We start from the raw sequence: 18,279 nt of genomic DNA, 5'->3' as shown, positions 1-18,279 counted from the left end.
TAAAATAGGTGTGGAAGGCAGAGGTGGGAGGAGTGAACATGAGGGGGTGACTAAGGATGAGATGGATGGATGGGGCAAAAGGGGCACTGGGAAAGAGCGAAGTGCCTGATAAGGAAGGAAGAGAGAAGACAGAATATAGGGGTGAGTGGAGAATGGTTGAGTATGGATGATGCTGTGATGAATGAAAGGGAGTGGGTGGGGGATGGTGGGGTGAGAAAGGATGTGTGAATGATATTTTGATGCATCCCAAAGGGATTTCTCCCCAACTTCTTTTTTTCTGCATGAAGGGATGGAGAGACGGGGTCACCAATTAAATGAAGCAGCCTTGTTATGGATATGCTGTCTTGCTACATTGCCTCTGACCCAGGGTAGTGGGTGAGATGCAGGGATGACCCATCATCCAGGAGGAGCCAAGATAAGAGGCAGGGAGGGGGTTGAATGTGAGTGGAGTGTGTGGGGATGAAATGGGTGGGAGTAGATTTTGTGCCTTTGTTTTTTGGCTACCTCCCTTGTAAGGTGGAAAAAGCTGGAGATGTATGTATGCATGTATTTACCTAGTTTTACCTAGTTGTATTATATGGGAAAGGGAGCTATGCTCATGGTGACCCGTTTTTGTATCTCACAAGCACAAGTTTGTTCATAAATTCTTGTATTGGGTTTGCACACACTATTTCTTCATCCAATTTGTTCCACATATCTATCACTTTGTGTGGGAAGCTGTTCTTTTTCAGGTCTCTTCTGTAGTTATCCTTTTTGAGTTTCATTGCATGTCCTCTTGTTTTTCCTCTGTTCCACTTTAATAAGTCCTCCCTGTCACGGTGTCCTTTCATAATTCTGTAGATGGTTAGTAGGTCCCCTCATTCTCTTCTTTGTTCCAGGGTTGGCAATTCCAGTTTGGCCAGTCTTTGTTCATATGTCAGGTTTGAAAGTGTTGGGGCCATCTTTGTCGTTGCTTTTTGTATTCTTTCTAATTTTCTTATATTCTTTTTTGTACTGGGTGACCATATCAGCACTACTAATGAAGGGATGCCACACACCCAAATAAAGCAGTCTGGTGGCATCCAAATTACATACATATACCAACAGCTTTTTCCCCCTTACAAGGGAGGTAGCCAAAGTCAAAGGCATAAATCCACTCCCACCCCTTTCATTCCCACATACTCCACTCCCATTCAACACCCCTGCCTCCCTCTTTTCTTGGGTCCTTCAGGATGATGGGTCATCCCTGCATCTTGCCTACTGCCCTGGGTCAGAAGTAATGTAGCAAGACACAGCACATCCACAGCAAAGCCGTTTCATTTAATCGGCATCCAAAATAAAAGAGTAAATACCATCTAGTAGGGACAGTGCACAATCATAACAGAATCAATAGGATATATTCCTATCAGGTTAGCCAGTTTGCTAGGATGTCCTACACTGAGACTTTCCTTTGATTCCTTTTAGGAATCCTCTTCCTCTATTTCTTCCTAATTATTCTGGATTTCACAAGTTAAAATCCTATTCTCTTTTTGTCCTTTCCTACCTCTCCTACTCCTTTCTCTTAGTCCAAGCCTCTACCATTTTCATTACATTAAGTATTGTATATATATAAAAGTGCTTTGCTTCAAGACAGGACTAAAGAAGTTACAGTACAAATGTAAGGCATCATTAGTACAGTACTGTACTATAACTATAAGTACTATTGGAACAATATGGTGCACTCCTATCAATGTGTAACATAGAATCAGAGCAAAAACATGATCAAAATCTGAGGTGTACAAATGTTATATGCCTAATAGAACATCTTCCTATAGGGTTACAGAAGGCAGATCAAGTATGTTTTATTTCCATTTTTTCTTTTTTATGATAAAAAAAAGTGGAATGAGTGAAATGTTGACACAAAGTATTGAGGTATTTGATTGTTTGACTATTAGCCTATTCAAGATGACTGGTAACAGTACATATCTAAGTACAAGTAATTATGAGACGGAGATCCTTAACCTCTTCAATACAAGTCAAATTCTCACGCACAACAATGGGTGCCTAATGTATGATGCATCACCACACTATTCACATTATATAAAATCACTGCTGTGTTACTCATTTTCTTTCATTCTGAGTATTAATAAACACAGAAAATATGATCAAACCAGTTCATAGAATTCAGGGTCACCCGGCTACAGCTACAAAATATATGTATCAAGATGCTGACACTGGCATCCTTAAGTATTCACTTGTGCTTCATGACACCTGCATAGGTGTAATTGTATGGAAGAGGTTAATATAATGACTAGTTCCATCCAGATCATTTGGTATAATAAAAAAAAAATCCTCTCCAACTGACAAGCTAAACTGTTTGTCTCTAGAGAAAATAAAACTGGCAGAAGCATAAGCTGGTGGTTATCAATGCTTACACAGCAAAGTCTGACTGCAGACTGAGAGCTCATCAGTTGTAAATAGCATATGTTTTGTACATACAGTAAACAAGTATCTGCAAAGTTGTAATGAAAGAATAAGAAACCATAAATAACCTGTTGAAAAATGAACTACCTTGAAATCTTATGTATACATTTGTAACCACATACACAAATATTATAAAAAGTATACGCAATAATCATATTTTCTTCCATTGTAAGATCAATGATAGGTACTTCCTATTGATACATACATACATATACCAAAGGATTTTTTCCCTTTACAAGGGAGGTAGCCAATTATAAAGGCATAGAAACCACTCCCACCCATTCCATCCCCTACATATTCCACTCCCTTCTACTCTCTTCCCTCCCTCTTATCTTGGCACCTCCTGGATGATGGATCCCCCTCCTATTGATAGTTCTGCAAAATGGATGTCTGAGAGATTCATCTATCCACTGCTTATGGACTGATGATCGCTAACTGCTTGTGGTGGTTCTGTGAGCCAGAAGTCAGAGAAATCTCTCCTTACCACATGTCTTCAAAATCCATCTACACCTTCCCATCAATCTGGAGGTGTAGCCCCAGGAAGCTGATACTCAATCTCTAGACTAGGTCCCAGATCTCTCTCATTCAATTTCAATTGCATTCCCTCCACCTTTGCTTTCCCAGTGTGGGAAGTCTTAATTTTTTCCATCTTCCCTCATAATTCTTGTCATTTAAACTTTGGATAATCTTGGTTGCTGCTCTTTGTATTTTATCTTTATTATATCCTCCATTATTAGATTGCAAAATGGAAGGATTAATCTATCATTACTGCATCAATGACACTCATTTGCAAATGGCAACAAACCAATCATATCAAATTCAATAAATCCAACTTTGCACATAGTTCTTTACTCTGAATACATGAGATAACAGATGCAGCACTTTATTCTAAATTCAGCATTACTACACAGAGAAAATTAATATCAGAAAAAAAAAATAATAATATACTGAGGATAATCACCCCCACCCTCAGGTCCCTGCTTATAAGCTCAGAAACACTTCTATCCACCCATAACACAGGAGTATTCTAATACATACAATTAGTTGTGTCATTGGCTACAGCTTCAATTCCCATGGGCCGATGGACTCCATTAGGCAGTGTGACCACATCTTCCCCTGTGTACTTGTTCGCTCGAAGCACAGCATGGAGTACCCAATCTGTCCAGAAGATGTAATCCCCATACAGAGTCAGATCAAAAGGATGACTGGGCCAGTCTTGCAATATTACCTGTGGCATTAGAGAATTATATTAAAAGCACTATGTTTCAGTAAATATGATATAAACAAGTGCTACACAATGACAAAATCCAGTGCCTGAGACTTTGGAGAGCTATATCAAGAGCATTTGTGTATCCATCTTTAAAATGAAGCAAAAACATTTGATTTAAGAAGAAAATACTCCAAGGCACATTGTGTGATAAACAATATTGTCTCAACATATTATTTTCTTACCTTTCTGTTGCCCCCATCATAATCACATCTTTCTATCTTGTCCAGCCTTGCATCACCCCAGTAGATTTTTTGCGCCTTGTCATCTATTGCAATTCCATTGGGCATTTTTATATGTGTTGTGATGATTGACTTCACTCCAAACCCATTTACATAGGATCGCTGGATAGAGGGAGCGTTGGAATTCCAGTTGGTCCAATAGAGTTTTCTGTTGTACAAATTTGATTATTTTACTCCTTCACATGGTACATTTATCATCATTCAATAAGTACAGTTAACTCAAACATTAAATTTCTGGAGTTGTGAAAAAATAAATAAATAAATAATGAATGATAAAAAGACTATCCCTTCTTACCATACAATTCTTTCATTCATTCACAATCTCCTTACATTCACTTGTATCTTTTGTGTTATCTCTTCCTTGTTCACATTAAAATTTCACAAGTTTAATCCTTTACCATGCAGTGTATTCTCATATCTTTTTAAAACTTCAGAAATAAAATCAGTAAAACATCTATGCCTAATCACAGGCTACAGAAAGCAAAAACATTTTGGACATACAATTCACAACTATCAACTGCAATTCCTCTTGGTTTGTCTTCTGGGTCCAGTTGTACAATTTTAGTAATGCTGTTAGCATGGGTATTATCCACAGAAATTCGTTTGATGGAAGCATCACTCTGGCAAGTCCAATACAAGTCTCGCAGCTCAGGTTCAAAAACTATGCCTTCCACTGCTCCTTGACCTGTTGATTGATAAAGCATAAACTCACTTTATTACTCTGTTCTTTCCAACTATGTTAATGTACTCCAATAATGCATATTCATTAGAGAGAAAGAGAGATGAAAGTGAAGTTTGTCAAAAGTAATACAGCAAGCTCCAGCACCTCCACAGAGGGGCCCAAAAGCTGCAGTTGGTTTAACCCCACTGTTTCATTAAATGGTGAACCTTCCCCTTATACATTCAACAATATACATAGCAGAGAAGAAAGCCTTTTAGGCTATGTCAATCTATCATCCACTCACAATCCTTCTGCACTTGAATATACAGCATCTCTTGCCCTCTTCTTTCCCTACTCAACAGGCCCTTGTATCGAAGGCCCTTCTTCACCCCATCCATCCATCCATTTCAATCTTCCCCTGAAATTCATTCCATCCACCTATACCTTCTACACTCATTTTTTGTTTTTCTTTTTTCATTCATTCTTTCCAAAAGCCCAAACCATCCCAGTATTTCTTTTTTATAAACCTTACCTGCTGGTTCTCTTTCTGCCCTGCTTTCTGCCTTACCTCATTTCTCACTCTATTCATCCTTGTAATCCTAACCATACCTCTTAAATACTTCATCCCAAGCTCCTCCTTTCTGCTCCCCTTAAATCGAAATATCTCTCCCACACAGTCATGGACACAATCATCCCTCCATACAGTCCTCTCTTTGAATTTCTCCACAGATACCTTATCTCTCACGACTTTTCATTCCCACAAGACATTTACTTGCTTCCCTTACTTTATAATAAAAATATAATAAATTTCTTCCATCATTCCTGGATCATGCCTGCCAAAGGATTACTATGTTTTGTTAGTCATAATCAACAATATACAGTATAATGAGACACTTACTTTCCACAAGAATGGAATGATCACTTCCATTGAAATAAACTGTGTTGACACTACCCCTCTGAATATCAGAGTAGTACAATCTCTTGCTCTTGTAATCAAAGGTAATACTAATTGCATTTTTCATATAGTCTGAAGTAATCTTCTTGAGTGGAGCATTAGGATTATCTTCATCAAACATGTGGATGCTCTCAAGGCTTTTGGCACTTGAGTAAATAAGAAAAGCATCATATTCTGTAAATACAGTTGACAGATTAACAGCACATATATAAATGAGGTTTGGTATCTTGAGTAAAAAGTATGACTATTGTACCTATACAGTACAAGACTACAATAAAGTAACACTAAGGAGATTAAAAGGGATTTTGCAAATATGACACATTAGGTACTTGGATAAAAATCCCAATACAAAATAGACCACTCTTAGCCTCTCTACAAACATACCTTCACAAGATTTACCATCCTCTGTTATGCGCCCATGGTAACAGGCACAGTTAGCATGTGTTCCATTGAAAAGGCATAACTCAGAACAACCTCCATTTTGATTCCCACATGGGTTCATCCCTAGCTGCAAATCGTGACTAACAATGGCAATGTCTTCTATAGAATCACCAATATTTGGGAGTAAAACTTCTTTCTTACTGACATCTACCTTTGAGGCTTTACTGATTGATCCTCCCTTGTAAGTCCTGTAGACAGAATCAAAAGTATCCTGGTATTACAGATGTGCATACTTTGACCTATCTATAACTCATACTATAGTAAATATATGTGAAACTGAACCAAAATACCTTGATATAGGAATCATTTCCCTGAAATTACTGAGAAGAGAACTAGAAATCTGATTTTGGCAAGAATTGGAAAACTGAAAACTATACATAGTAAATTCTCTACTCATAAAGGAATGAGGAATGAGCTAGTTGTTGTTTGCTGACTACACTGCACTTGTGGCAAGATCAGAGGGTGGATTAATGGAGTTAATGGTGGAGTTTGGGAAGTTATACGAGACGAGAAGAAGGTGAATGTAGGTAAAAGTAAGGTGATGAGATGTACAAAGGGAGTGGATGGCAGCAATTTGGAAGGGAGTTTTAAAAGAATATAGTCTGGAGGAAGTGAACAGCTTTAGGTACTTACAGTTGTATGTGGCAAGAGAGGGAGGAGTGGAGGTGGAGGTAGATTGTAGATTGAGAGAAACAAGTAAATGCCTTGGGGGATTAAAAAGTGTAATGAGAAATAAACATTTGGGAGTGGATGCTAAGAGAAGATTATATGAAGGGGTGATTGTGCTGACAGCACTGTATGAGGCAGGGACATGGAACATAAGTGAGGAAGAGTTTAAATGTGTTCGAGATGAAATGTCTGAGAAGTATGATAGGGATTACAATGCTGAATAAAAGTAAGAAATGAGGAGGTGAGGAGGAGGGCAGGGGTGGACAAGTTGGGATATAGGATTGATGAAAGAGTATTGGGATGGTTTGGACACATGGAAAGAATGAGTGAAGAAAGATTATTACAAGAAGTGTGGAAGACAGATGTGGATGGAATGAACATGAGGGAGTGACTAAGGATGAGATGGATGGATGGGGTAAAAGGGTGTTGAGCAAGAAGGGGATGTCTGTTGAGGAAGGAAAGGGGAAGACAGAAGATAGGGGTGAGTGGAGAATGGTTGTGTATGGATGCTGTGATGCATGGAAGGGTGTGGGTGGGGGATGGGGGTTAGGGAGTGGTTCCATGTGAATGATATTTTGATGCAGCCTGAAAGGATTTTTCCCCCATCTTCCATGTTTCTGCATGAGGGGACAGAGAGGGGGTGTCACTGATTAACCGAGGATGCCTTGCTGTGGATGTGCTGTGTCTTGCTGCACTGCTTCTGTACCAGGGCAATGGATGAGATACAGGATGATCTGTCATTCAAGAGGAGCCAAGATGGTAGGGATGGAGGGGTGATGGATGGGAGTGGAATGTGTGGAGATGAAATGGGTGAGAGTGGAATTATGCCTTTTGATTTTGGCTACCTCCCTGATAAGGGTGAAAGAGCCCTTGGTATATGTATGTATGTATAAAGGAATGATGATTTTGTACTACTACACTTGAACCTATTCTTTACAACTTCTATGATTATCTCTCCTTTTTCTGATCCCTTCATGGAGAGGGGAGAAGAATGCCACCACCATGATCTCATGCATATCATAGAAGATGACTAAATGGGACAGTAAAAAGGGACTAAGATTTTCTTACTGCATTTTTCTCCTACAGAAAGTCAACATTAATATTATCTTAAAATTACTTACATATCTGCCCAGAAGAATTCACTGCCAGACACTGCAATGGACACTGGATTTTCAACATCAGGATCACTAAGTAGTTCTTCCCGCTGTGTCCCATCAAAATTTGATCTTTCTACTTTTCTTCCTCTTTGATCAACCCAATAGAGTTTCCTTTCCTCATAGTCAATGACCATGTCTGTGGGACATACCAATGTTGTGTTGAAGAGGACAACTCTATTAGTTCCATCCAAGCTTGCTCTTTCAATTTTCTTCATTCCATCACCACAGTCAGCCCAGAAGAGAAACCCTTCTGCTGGGTGGACAGCTACAGGACCTGGTTTTCCTAAGTCTGATGCAACAACAACAAAGTGATCAGAGCCATTCAAACGTATGAGCTCAATGACATCGTGATGTGGGCTTGTCCAGTACAAATTATCTGCCACCCAGTCAACAGCAATTCCTTGAATTATCTCTGCACCTTTAACTATAACTTTACGATTGGTTCCATCTCTCTGTATAGTTGTTATTGTTCCCTCATCACTGTCAGCCCAAACAATAAGGTCAGCATTGGCATGAAAGTCAATGCTGGTGGCCAGTCCAACACCAGAAATTGAAGTAAGGAGGCCTGATTCAGCAGGTGACTGTTCTTCTGCTTTTAAAAAGTCAAATCCAATTAGGCCATTATTACTGGAGTAAATAAGTATATTTTCTTTTCCAATACAAGCACTAGGATTAGTAGGATCAACATCATATCCAATAGCACAGCGACATACTCTCTCTGTTGCACTTATTGGCAAACACAAGTGAGGACAACCTCCGTTATTCACTGAACAAGGATTGCTCCCTTTCTGATTTTCTTCTTCATATATACATAGGGCAAGAATGTTATATGAATTGTGCCTCACTACCTCTTTATATTGACCTGTGGTCTTCTCTACCTTGTAGATGATGTTGTCAGCAGCATCAGCAAAATAAACAAAGTTTTTGTGTACTGTCAAAGCCTGTGGTTGAGAACCCTTACTACCAGTAGAAAGATCCATTACCTTGTTGGTCTTAAAATCATAAAACTGGATTGATGCCTTTTCAACATTTACCCAGTATAGTCTCTCTGAACTGTAATCATACTTAAGACTTGAAGGATTACTCAATTTTGAGTTATTTGCGCTGGACGTGAGAACTTGTCTCTCTTCGCCAATCATATTAGCCATGGTGATCTTATGAACATCATCAACTGTATCACTCCAGAAAATCCTTCCTTCAATGGGATCCACAGCTAGTGATTTTGGTTTCTGGATTCCTTCAGTTATAATTGGCATCAAGAACTCCCCTTCCAGATTGCAAACACTGATCTGTTTATATGTACTGCCGTGTGAAGTGATGAACATGTTACCCGAGAGCCAATCTATTGCAAAACCACTTGGGCTTTCAACACCATTATCAACCACTGTTCCAATAGGTGAACCAGTAAGACTTGCCCGTTTCACCTCACTCATCTTAACATCAGCCCAGTAAATGAGTTTGGACTTTGCATGGAAGTCTATTTGAGTTGCATGTTGAACCTTGAGTAAGGACACACGAGGAATGATTTCAAAGCTTGGTTTATTCAGGTCAACACCACGAATTTCACTTGGCCTTGAGAAGATAAGCACCTTCTCATTCCCTGAAAAAGACCAGAAATGATTAAAATTATTGGGTACTAACATATGATGAAATATATACACAATTTTTGTCAACATTTCACCTGCTACCTCTTCTGTAAAGTCAAGGTATGCCTTGTTTTAGCCACCACCTGACAAAGGAGTAAAGGCCATTGGCACATATATACATATAAGGAGAGGAGCCTACACCAGGAAGCACATAGCTGCAATCAAAGCCTACAATGTGCTTGGACTGTTGGGGCAGATAACAGTCACTGTTAAGAATCAGAGAAATAAGCAAGATTTGAACCCAAAACTAAGGAAATGAGAGATCAGCACACTTCTGATTATGGTACTACAAAAAAGGTAGTCAACCATCCTTGGAGAGGGCAAGAATGTTAGAGGTGCCAAAATGGAGAGCTTATGCCTTGTGTGCACTACCATGGCCACCCAGGCAGCAAGCCTGGTGACAAGAGCAGATTGCAAGTCCACCCCAACCATCAGCACCATTCCTGGATGCTACATAATAGTTAAATAAAAAAAAAATTGCCTTCCCACTACATCAATTCCTACCTACCCCAGAGCTTTAGCATTGGGTTTATACACAACAGTCCAAGCTTGGAAGAGTATATGCACCCACCATCTTGGCAATGCAGAGGGACAGTCACAGACCATGTGGTATCAGTCCAGGAAGTAGCTACATGACTTACAGAATGCCTGGCTCAAAGGCTAAAGCCAGGCAACTTGGCTGATCTGCCTCCCTAAACCAGGAGGGATCACCAGTTCTGGCCAGAATCGGGGAATAAGGCAGCATATTCCTAGCCCCAGGGAGACATCTCAATGTACCCACAATACTGTGGCATTAATTAGCTTCCATAATTCATCTTCCACACAGTGAAAACATGGGTTAGTAAACCAAAACAGAGTAAGATGGCAAATAATGCATGCAGAGTTCATTGGCCTTCTGAATGGTTTTACTTGTCGTACATATGAGTGTCCTACACACCCTCCTCAATGACAAGAAACTAGTGGAAGAGCTGGTTTAGTTGCCTACAACCTGGCCATGTCGTAAGTAGTGCTACATCCTTGCACAGGACATTTCAATTATGGAGCAAAAACTTATGAACTTATGTCATGCACAACAAGTCTAAAGTAAAAGTAGTCAAAAATAAATTTTCTACATACTTATACATGTTCTATTGTCAGCTCCAAGACTCATTATATGTGGACAATTGCACTGATGAGTTCCATTGAAGCTCAGAAGACAAAGATGAGAACATCCACCATTGTTCTCAGCACATGGGTTTACAACTCCATCTGAAACACAAACAAATATAAGTGTGAAACAATTCACCACCACTACTCTTCCTACACCAATTCAGGACTTCATCTGGCACAGAAACACTTGAATGTGTAAGAGCTCAACTCGTTGATACATACATACATATACCAAGGCTTTTTCCCCCTTACAAGGGAGGTAGCCAAAAAGAAAAAAGCATAAAATCATTCCCACCCATTCCATCCCTAAATACACTCCACTCCCCTCCACCCTCCCTCTTATCTTAGCACCTCCTGGATGATACATTTCTAAAGATAATTAATTCACTCTTGACTCTATACAATGCAGGAATGATAGCCTATAGTACATGAATTCTGTGGTAATTCCTGTGATTGAAGTGTGGGTACACATTTTAACAATGTACTAACCTTGAAACATGCTAGTAACCTGAATATGACAAATATCAATCGATCTTGAATAAAAGTATGATACAAGACATCTAATAAGATACCTTTAAGGGATTATATGTTGTAATAAATATGTTATACACTGAGCAGCTTGAAAAAACTACAAGTTGTACTGATGCAGTGAGTAATGGTAAATTGAAAACAAAACAATACAACTCACCCCTGGGTTGACGGCTTGGGTGCAACACATGGATGTCAAATGGTTGCGTTATAGTCCGCTGAATTGACACCATGCCAGATCCATTGAACTTGTCTGCACTAGAGATTTGTGAAATAGAGAATTAAGTCAGTTAGAATTAAACAGTTAAATATTTGATCAAGGGTCAGAAGCAGTGTAGCAAGACACAGCACATCCACAGCAAGACTGCTTCATTTAATCAGCAACCCCCCTCTCTGTTCCCTCATCCAGAAAAAGAGAATATGAGGAAAAATCCCTTCGGGCTGTGTCAAAATATCATTCACACATACTTCCTCTCCCCCATCCCCAACTCACTCCCTTCCATGCATCACACCATCATCCATACACAACCGTTCTACATTCACCCCTATCTTCTGTCTTTTCTCTTCCAATATTAAATGTAAAACAGCAAAACATATCTCAGTGCAATGTATTTGAAATTAGTTACAAAATCTAAATCATTTATATATTACATCCATATCAACCCATCTGGAAGTGACTTAATTTATATATTCATTCATAGGGTTAAAACTTGTTTTGATCAACCCTTTCTGGAGTGATGCCATCTTACATATTCAAAGAGTTTGGCTTATGTAAAGGACAAGCTTCTCACTCCTTAAAGGGTTAATCTATTTAATGTACAAATAAATTACCTTAAGACAGAATTTGTTCTCCAGTCTGTCCAATAGACCTTATTTCCAAACAGAGAAATTGCAAATGGATGTGACATCTTCTCGTGCCGCAGAATCTAAAAGAAAAAGTGAAAACTTTTGTGCCATCATTGTACAACCAGTACCAATACTTGCATTTTCTAATATGCCATTTCTTTTCTATAAAAAAACTGGACAAAAGGCAGAAGTGATTATAATGGTGTTGGAATGAAAGGGAATTGGGGAAGACTTTGGGGAGGGCAGGAAAAAAAATTGAGACATAACAGTGATAATGAAAATTGTATTACACTGCCAATAACCAGCACTCACACACTTGAGAATAATATTGCACCAAAGAGATTATATCATAGATGGTACAGGAAAGAGTTAAGGGAGTTGAAGGTAGGGAACTTCCCATGATTAGAAAGAATAATGCTTGAGATACTGAAAAACTTAGGAGGAAGTGTTGTAGAATGGATGCCAACAATTTGTGTGAGGTAAAGAGAGGAGGGACAAGTTCCAGATGATACAAGGTAGACAGGTTTAATGGTATTTTGAAAATGTATGTATGACTTTTATAGAAATCAATTAAGTATACCATGGTATATAATAGGTCAGATGAGATCATGGAGGTTGGGGAAGAAATGGAGGAAGAAATAAAATGGAAATTTTGAAGGAGAGGTGAGATAGTTGGGGAGTAAACAAGTTTCTATGTTTTAGTTCATCCTTTTTAAGGGTTGTAAGGACAACAGTCTCACACATCCCCTCTTTTCTTTCTTTCATTTCTTAGGCTGGGTAAACCAGCTAATCACACATAAGTCAGAAAACTTCTTCATGCCACAGATTTTGAAAAAAAAAAAAAATAAAATAAAATTGGGAGAGCTGCAACCCTGAGGAATCAGGCCACAGCAACTGAGTTGTGTGTAGATCACTCAGTGAAGAGACTCAATTCCTGGAGCAAGTGTACAGTGATGATGATATGGTTTAACGTCACAAACTCCCCCCTATTGGAAGGCTAGGACAGTGCCCCTCACAGAGGGCTTTGTAGCATGGAATTTAATGAACCATGCCCTTGGTTCAACTTCGCTGGTGGCAGGATTCGAACTGCCATCCCCTTAACCTTCGCTGCAAGTAACGACACCCTAACCCGCTCAGCCAGCGAGCTTCCAAGTAGTATAAAATAAGATATTCTGTGTCCTCTGGTGATTGCATATGAAGCATTCTGAGAAGACACACTGGAATATTGTTAACAAGCTATAAGGATTCATTTACCCAACCCACCCACCATTCCCTTGCCCCTTACTCTCCCAGGATTACTCACTTCCATGCCTTTAACATGAGGTTGCCCTGTTTTATTCCTACTCCCAATCCTATCTGTACATACATATACCAAAGGCTTTTTCACCCTTACAAGGGAGGCAGCCAAAAAGAAAAAGGCATAAAAACCATTCCCACCCATTCCATCCCTAATACACTCCACTCCCCTCCACCCTCCCTCTTATCTTGGCACCTCCTGGATGATGGGTCATCCCTGCATCTTGTCCATTGCCCTGGGTCAGAGGCAGTGTCGCAAGTTTATTCATGAATCCTGTCACTACATAATCATGATACCAAACTCCATACACAGACCTCAAGAATAAAATTTCCACTGTTTCCACATGACTTTTTCATGCTTGTATTCACCACCCAGGCTCCCACACATAAGTCACAACTATTGCTTCATAGCTTTCTTTAATATTACATGAATACTATACTGAAATCCTAAAAAACGAGTTCCTTTAATTCAACATTTAGTGTACAAAATTATCACTATGCACAATAGTACTTGCCTTCTCCATTTGGTCTTACTATCATATGCATCTTTCCACCACTTTAATGGCCCAGACTGTTCTAATATCTCAAGTGTTTCCACCTTGAAACATAATGACCACCCACAATTTCCATCACCACCTTTGCAATATTGACCTCTTCACACCATCCCAAGCAAGAGCAGCCATAAAGATGCTATTCTTAATGTTAAGTTCCTACTGGAAGTTTGGGACAGGAAGAGAGAAATTCAAAATTTTTCTTGCAAAAGATCCATGCCTTCTCACCTGCCGATGGTCAGATCCATCATACATCGCTGTATGAATTGAATCTGATTTGGCATCGATCCAGTACATTCTCCGCAGAGCATAATCCAGGGTCATACCGTTGGGCCAACCACCACCAGTTATACTGCTGATGTTGACAACAGTACGGCGTCCCTCACCAGACATACTGCAAGATTCTATCCTTGCCTTCCCAGACTGGATAAAAATAAGGTGAAAAATAGTTTGTACAACCATATAGAAACATCATAACAATGATTTTAAAGCTAACTTCCTAACATACATTTATACTTTACTCTAGCTAACATTTGGGTGATTTTATTTCATTATGCACTTTCCCTGCACAAATAAAGGTCTTGGTAAATCAGAATTCCCTTTATTCCAATCTATCTCACTTGAGAATAACTTCATATAAGATCAGCAAAAAAGAAAGCTATATGAATATCCTAGGTAGCACTGTAAAGAAGAAATATACAAGAACACCTAAATCATTACATTAAAGTAAAGAACATCCTGAAGATGATTACATGAAATACAGTTCAAAGATTTTAGATGTTAAAGAAACACATAAACAATGTAAGAGCAGTTCTCTGTGTTTAGCCTTGATACAGACTGAAAGGTCTTGTATAACCATGATTTTTCATTGTAATTAGCCATTGTGCAACTCGCTGTAATCCAAAAATTACAAGACATATAAAATTCAATCAATCTTACCTCCCAGTCTGTCCAAAAGAGCATTCCAACTCTAGGGTCCAGGGATATTGCACGAGGACTCTCCATATTTGATGCAACAAGTGTTCGTCGATAAGAACCATTTAATTTTGCAACTTCAATCTGGTCTAAGTTGCTCTCTACCCAATAAAGATTTTCTCCAACCCAATCCACTGCCAGCCCTTCTGCTGTGGCCAGCCCAGTTTGTACAACAACTTCAATGTTGGCAATAGCTGTTGTAACAGAAATATGACTAATAACATGAAAAGGATAACACTCATTCCTTCTGCATTCATACTTTAGAAAGTTAATCATGACTTATGGTGCATAATTTTAATTAGCTCAGGGCTGAAATCCAGGATAAAATAGATTCTGACGAACTACAGAATTTTCCAATTATATTTATATTATCTGCATAAGAGCATATTTTTATGCCTTATTCTAGTATTCGGTTTAGAGAATGTATGAGGATGAATAGTACAGGTAACATTATTGCACTTCATCATTGGATGTTGTTCCATGCATTCTCTGTCTCTTAGAGGAACTGGTATGTTAAGTGAAGTTGGAAAGGTATATGAGAGGGTGTTAACTGAGATGATTAGGAGAAGAACAGAGAGAGCAATTGGGGAAGAACCGTATGGGTTTAGAAATGGAAGCAGGTACAAGGATACATAGTTACAATTACAATTGTCACTACTATCATCGTTAGTTTTCATTATCACAACAAACTTACCTCCTGCTAGTAGTGTTCCTTTATAAATCTTGTCATCCACAACATCTGTCCAAAAGATGAGATCCCCTTCTTTGGAGTGATAAAAGTCAAGGGCTATGGTACTTTTGAGTGAGGAAATTAATGCCCTGACTCTTTTGTTCTTGAGATTAATACTGCGTAATTCATGGCGGTTACTGAAGATTATGTAAGGAGTAGCTGGATCTGAAAAGATCCATCTCATTAAGCAAATAGCATGGAACAAAACAAGAAAATCTTAAAAACATACTCAGGTGTCTTAAACACTTGATGTAGTCAACAAAACTAGACCATAATTGTTGGCTGGCAAGATGACCACATTACTTCATGGAAGATACATCAGGAATGCGAGATCAAAATACCAAAGAAATGATGTCCATGATTATGGGAAATTATTTAAATGCAACTGATCAGATTGACAATACATTTCAGCTAGGTCAATACAAGAGGAATGGCTTACACCCAATGAAAATGAAATTCAAGTTCCAACCCATGGCAAATGAGGCAATCTATAAGTCTTGGATCAGGAACAATATGATTGAGGATGAATAAGCAAAGACACAGGAATTTATAAAACAAACTAAGGACCCAAGGACCAAAATGAAACGAGTACAAAAGATGAAAAACAGCAATTTTTTCTAGAGGTCTCAGTCAGACCACGAAGAAATTTTATCAGCAGCATACTACTAAAACATCTACAATAACTTACTACATATACCAAGGCTTTTTCCCCCTTCCAAGGGAGGTAGCCAAAAAGGGAAAGGCATAAATAAAAAACACTCCCACCCATTTCATCCCTAAATACACTCCACATCCCTCCCACCCTTCCTCTCATCTGAGCACCTCCTGGATGACGGGTCATCCCTGCACCCTGCCCACCGCCCTGGGTCAGAAGCAGTGTCGCAAGACACAGTACATCCACAGCAAGGCCGCTTCATTTAATCGGCGACCCCCCCTCTCCGTCCCCCTTTGCATATAAGGCGAGGACGGGGAGAAATCCCTTCGGGCTGCGTCAAAATTTACTCACACATACTACCCCACCCCCCATCATCCATATACAACCATTCTCCACTCACCTCTGTCTTCCGTCCTCTCCCTTCCTTCCTCAACAGACATTCCCCTCTTCCCCAAAGCCCCCTTCACCCCATCCATCCACCTCATCCTAGGACGTCCCCTCATGTTCACTCCCTCCACATCTGCCTTCCATACCTCTTTTACTAGTCTTTCTTCACTCATTCTTTCCATGTGTCCAAACCATCCTAACAATAACCATCCTAACCATCCTAACAATAACTTACTACCAAACAATACTTCCATACAAAAAACATATTCACACTCTGATTGTATAACAAGCACTCCGTGACTGACAACCAAACACTCTACTCCATCAAACCACTCTATACATTAGCCCCACAAAACAATCCCTCCCAAGAGATGAAAAAGCACACTGGGATGACTTCATTCAGGTCACCATCCAGTACTACAACAATCAAACAGAGAATAGGCCTGTCCACAGATGCAACTAATGATAAAGAAACAGACCATACTAATACAACACACATAATCCAACACTTCTTTCTGCAGGGATCTATAAGAAGGTCGAAGGACATTGCTGACTGTGGTAGGATTGGCATTTTCCAGTCAACAAAACTTGATACAACTTCAACTATTCCCCCACCCACATTTTTTTATATAAAGAAAGCTGACAACTCATGACTGCTCCTATCCTTCAGCTCGTCCGACAAGGAATGACCTACATTAATACAGTGAGACCTCCCATTAACGGACATTAATTAGCTGTGTTTCGGTGTTTTCGTTGTGTTTTCGGTGTTTTTGGTGCTGTTGTTTAGTGCATGCAATCACTATGCCACCCAAAAACCACTCCAAAACACCGAAAACACAGCAAAAACACCACAAACACAGCTAATTAATGTCCGTTAATAAGAGATCTCACTGTACACCAAAGAACAAATTTTCTTCTCAAAGGGATCTACGGGGTGCCCAAGGACTACTACTGGCTGGTGGGTCTCCCAGCTGAAACTTGAGGCACCATTTATTATCACCACTTGAGCAGTGAAGCCTGACTAGACCCATTCAGTATCATGCAGTATTTCCTTTTATTTTGGTGAAGATTAAGTTAAATAAATTCAAATAAGCTCCTTCCATACCGGGAAGTATTTTTCATTTGATATCATAATTGGAAATCAAGGATATAGATTAAGTTCAAGCTGTACATGAATTTAAGGCTAGGTGCTGTGTCCTGCGACACTGCTTCTGACCCAGGGCAGTGGACAGGGTGCAGGGATGACCCGTCATCTAGGAGGTGCTAAGATGGGAGGGAGGGTGGAGGGGTGTGGAGTGTTTTCGGGGATGAAATGGGTGGGAATGTTTTTGTGCCTTGTCCTTCTTGGCTACCCCCCTGGTAAGGGGGAAAAAAGCCTTGGTATATGTATGTATGTATGTATGATAAAAAATTAGAGAATAGGAGACAGGACCCAATAAGCATTGCTCATTTCCTGTACACTACAATTAGGTAAATGCAATCAGGTAAATACACAAAACATTACAGGAAGGTACTCACCTAAGCTTTTGCAGGTAAATCCATCAGGCTCCATTGCATATCCCTCCAAACAAGTACATTTGTGCCCATCTTCAAGAGGAACACATGTCTGCATGCAGCGCCCCCACTGCTCACAAGGGTGTAAGTCTGAACATGTGCGGCCATCAGACTGCACTGACTGACCC

At 39.6% G+C, this 18,279-nt stretch overlaps 1 protein-coding gene across 3 annotated transcripts in view; it reads right to left on the bottom strand.

Moving 5' to 3' along the window:
• The window catches only part of LRP1 (LDL receptor protein 1), a 494,362-nt gene that overhangs the window by 235,418 nt on the left and 240,665 nt on the right, over window positions 1-18,279 (bottom strand). For all 3 annotated transcript variants that reach the window (XM_076213442.1, XM_076213443.1, XM_076213444.1), the window contains 13 exons: window positions 18,116-18,279; window positions 15,520-15,720; window positions 14,790-15,019; window positions 14,079-14,273; window positions 11,989-12,083; window positions 11,318-11,415; window positions 10,597-10,728; window positions 7,799-9,434; window positions 5,952-6,196; window positions 5,511-5,741; window positions 4,453-4,636; window positions 3,895-4,099; window positions 3,481-3,670 (listed from right to left, as the gene is read on the bottom strand). The exon at window positions 18,116-18,279 is cut by the window's right edge and continues 79 nt beyond it. In XM_076213442.1, coding sequence (XP_076069557.1) covers window positions 3,481-3,670; window positions 3,895-4,099; window positions 4,453-4,636; window positions 5,511-5,741; window positions 5,952-6,196; window positions 7,799-9,434; window positions 10,597-10,728; window positions 11,318-11,415; window positions 11,989-12,083; window positions 14,079-14,273; window positions 14,790-15,019; window positions 15,520-15,720; window positions 18,116-18,279 — 3,806 coding nt within the window. The remainder of the gene's footprint in view (window positions 1-3,480; window positions 3,671-3,894; window positions 4,100-4,452; window positions 4,637-5,510; window positions 5,742-5,951; window positions 6,197-7,798; window positions 9,435-10,596; window positions 10,729-11,317; window positions 11,416-11,988; window positions 12,084-14,078; window positions 14,274-14,789; window positions 15,020-15,519; window positions 15,721-18,115) is intronic.

The sequence above is a fragment of the Oratosquilla oratoria genome, chromosome 31, assembly GCF_046742065.1.
Source record: "Oratosquilla oratoria isolate Oo_2021 chromosome 31, ASM4674206v1, whole genome shotgun sequence".
NCBI classification, from domain to species: domain Eukaryota; kingdom Metazoa; phylum Arthropoda; class Malacostraca; order Stomatopoda; family Squillidae; genus Oratosquilla; species Oratosquilla oratoria.
Note: the sequence above shows the minus strand (reverse complement) of the source record. Positions and strands in the feature narration are given on the sequence as shown.